We start from the raw sequence: 3,333 nt of genomic DNA on the forward strand, positions 1-3,333 counted from the left end.
CAAAGAAGCCCTGGGAACCATTTCTTTTTTGTCCCCAGACCCCGGGAGTCACTCAGGCGCCCAAGCCAGACTGGGGAAGTGGGGTGGGGCCAGCCTCCTGCTCTGTACTCACCGTTGTGGCTTTCTCCATCACTGCTGAGATAGGGGTAAAATTCGTGCGTTGGGCGTTGGTACAGATCTGTGTCATAGGGAACCAGGTCTTCCGAAGCCTGCTGACAGAGGAGGGTGTCAGGACTCGGACTGTGGCGGGGAGACCCCAGCTGGGCTTACAGCGCCCCAGTATGTTGGGTCTACAACCCCCTCCCAGACGGAGCGGCCGCATCGGGCCTGCAGCCCTCTCTGCTGGGAAGTGGGAGAATCCACAGAGTGGGACCAGGGCCTCAGGAGAGCAAGAGCCTAGGTTCCTGCAGAAAGGGGGTGACGGGAACCCTGGAGGTCAGAGGTCAAAATAGGACCAGGGCTGAGAGGAGAGCACAGCCTCCCTCCACCCAGGCCCACCGCCCCCCACAGGCGCCACACACTCGCACACACTCGCACACACACCTGCATGACTGAGTCCCAACCTCACACACTCCCCGTCTCAGATTCACAATGATGCACCTCCAGCCCCCAAACGCACACGTACTCCCCATGACACACTCGCCTGCACACTCCTGCAAGGGGACTGACGCCCGCACATCCACTCACACTTGCTCTCCCCCTCACTCTAAAGGTCACCGCATTCACACACGCTTGTGGTCACACACACACTCCATTATACACCCACCCTCTAGGCCCAGGCAGAGGCACACACATTAACACACGTATCCCCATATTCGACTTCAAGCACGTTAACTCTCACATTCGTGCCTGTATCTTTCCACAATCACTCATGCTCCGCTTGCACACTCATCCTCACAGCACACATGCTTGTCCTCCTGCCACAGTGCCCACAGCCCATACCCCAACCGCCCATTCTCTCTCGAAGCCTGTGCCCAGGCCCCACGCATGCTTGGGGATACCGTGATGACCAGTGGCTGTTTGCACTGATGGGTGTTCCCGCATTCACCCAGATGGGCTTTAGGGGCCATGAGGTGGCCAGAGCCTTGGTCCCCTCACTCTCCCTCATCCATCGTCCTTCTGACGCCCTCCCTGGGATCCTCCCTTCCCTTCCTCCCTTCCTCCCCGCCCCCTTCCCTCCTCCCCCTCCCCCCTCACTCCTCTCTGTCCTCCTTCTTCCCTCCTCCTCCTCCTCCTCACTAACTGGCACAGGCACAGGGACATGCACACCCAGCCTTCCCAGCAGTCATCAGGCCTCTCCCCACCCCGCAGTGTGTGCCCAAAGATTGCACAACAGTTACTCTGGCCCTCAAGGCTTGGGTTGGGGGCCAGGGCCGCCCTGGGAGCCCACACTCCCAGGAGTACTTAGCGTCCCCTGGGCTGGGGAGAGGGGCTGAAGAGTTTGGCATGGAAGCCCAAGATGTGCCTCCTGCCCAGCTCCATCTGAAGTTCAGGGATTGAGAGGTCAAGGGTCAGAGACAGTGTGGCCAAGCCCCTAGGCCTTTGGTTTTCTTGAAGCAGAGTTGGCTCTTCCTGGGACCATCTCTGTCACTCCCTGCCTGCCCCTCACCTTCTTGATCTCAGGTGGGGGAAGGGTAGGACAGGGCCAGGCCGGGGAGCTAGCTGGCTGGTGGTGTGTCTGGCCCAGCGAGGAGGCTGAGGAGCCCAGCACCAGTTTCTGGGCAGAGCAGCCCAGCAGGGGGATGTCAGACTTGGGGTGCCTCCGAGCTGGGGTGGGCCGGAGAAGGCGCTGCCTCTAGGCTAGGCAAGCTGCGTCAGGTAGGCAGGTCCTGACAGGCCCTTCCCTGCTCCCCTCAGGGCTCCCTGCCCTTGCTGAGTGGAGATGTGCTGGGAAAAAAGAGAGGGGTCCTCTCAGAGGGTCCCTGGTCTGACACCTAAGACTGAAACTGTCTCCCAGAGCAGGAGCAGGCGGGGGGATCTGCCCCAGCCTACTGCCCTATCCTCCCTGGGATCCCCTGCGTCCTGCCTCTCCATCTCCAGTCTGTCCCTGTCCCCACCTCAGCCCCTGTCCTAACTCCAGTCCCACACTCGACCAAGTCTACCCCAGCCCCGGTCCCAGCCCCGGTCCCAGCCCCGGTCCCAGCCCCAGCTCCAACCCCAACTGCGGCTCGAGTCTCCGCTCCACTCCTTGCTGCCGCCTAGCCCCAGCCCCTGCCTCAGCGTCTTGGGGACCTGCAGGCCCAAGACCCAGACCCTTTAGTCAACAACCATGTCCTCTGTGCCAGGTCTCAGACCGGGCACTGGGGACCCAGATTTATAGCAGCCTCAGTCCCCAGGAGCTCCCAGGCCATGGGCTGAGACCCCTGGCTTGCTGCCTCCTGCTCTCAAGCCTTTACTGTCCTGAGGACCAGCTTCTCCCAACACTAGTCTTCCCATCGCCTCCTCCGCCACCTCTCTGCTGCCTCCCTCACCATCCCCGGCCCAGCACCCTGCCCTGGAGCTCCGGCCTACCACCCAAACCCCATCTATAAATAACCGTTCAGGGCCCACCGATCACAGCCCCACCACGGGCCCAGCCCTCAGGCCTGCAGGGCGTGCTCTGAGGACCCAATGGCCCCCTCGCTGAGTCTCAGGCCAGGAGCCCCAGGAGGAAACACCAACTTCCCACTGATAGCAAGCTGGGAGGGCAGCCGAGGGGCTGGCGGGCTAGTGGGCAGGGGGGTGGGTGTCCGAGGGCCGCGGGTTGGGCTTGTGGAAGAGTCCCAGTACTCACAGTGGGGACGAGGGGAAACCCTTCCATTTTGCACGCCTGTAACATCCAGCCGAGCTCCGAGCCGGTCAGGTCGCCTGCCTCGGTTGGGGCCAGTGCGGAGCCCCTTGAGATGGGGTGCCCCGCCTGGGGCTGGACGGACTTGGGTGGGCGCAGGGCTCAGGCCTGCCCCCTGAGCTACAGGAGCCCTGGGTGAGCCCCCTCCCTTGACATTGCAGGGCCAACTCAAGTTCCTGATTTTATCGAAGGGCCTGCCGCTGGAAGATAGTCCCCTTGGGGTGACATCACCGCCCCAGCCCTTTGCATAAATCTCTTGCGCTACAGGAAGTCTCTGGCCGACTGGGGCAGGTGGTGCTCCAGGGGCTGGCCTGGGAGGCCATGGGGGCCAGGCCCCCTGCCCAGAGGAAACTGGGACTGTGAGGGGTGGCCTTGGGGGCTGGGTGGGGAGGAAGACTGGGAAGAATAAGACTAGCTCTACCACAGGGAGGCCTTTGCTGCCCCTGGGCTCTGCTCAGGCTCTGACCCCTAACCCCACAAATGCCTCTTTCTCTTGAGACCCCCCC

The 3,333-nt window shown here is 62.4% G+C and overlaps 1 protein-coding gene across 1 annotated transcript in view; it reads right to left on the reverse strand.

The window, feature by feature from the left end:
* SPI1 (Spi-1 proto-oncogene) overlaps window positions 1-3,040 on the reverse strand; it is a 15,741-nt gene extending 12,701 nt beyond the window's left edge. Inside the window, exons 1-2 of the mRNA XM_006908106.1 lie at window positions 2,774-3,040; window positions 113-209 (exon numbers count right to left, since the gene is read on the reverse strand). Of these exons, the coding sequence (XP_006908168.1) occupies window positions 113-209; window positions 2,774-2,818 (142 nt within the window). The 5' untranslated portion in view covers window positions 2,819-3,040. The remainder of the gene's footprint in view (window positions 1-112; window positions 210-2,773) is intronic.
* Window positions 3,041-3,333: the final 293 nt, after the last annotated feature.

The sequence above is a fragment of the Pteropus alecto genome, unplaced genomic scaffold (genome assembly GCF_000325575.1).
Source record: "Pteropus alecto unplaced genomic scaffold, ASM32557v1 scaffold71, whole genome shotgun sequence".
NCBI lineage: Eukaryota > Metazoa > Chordata > Mammalia > Chiroptera > Pteropodidae > Pteropus > Pteropus alecto.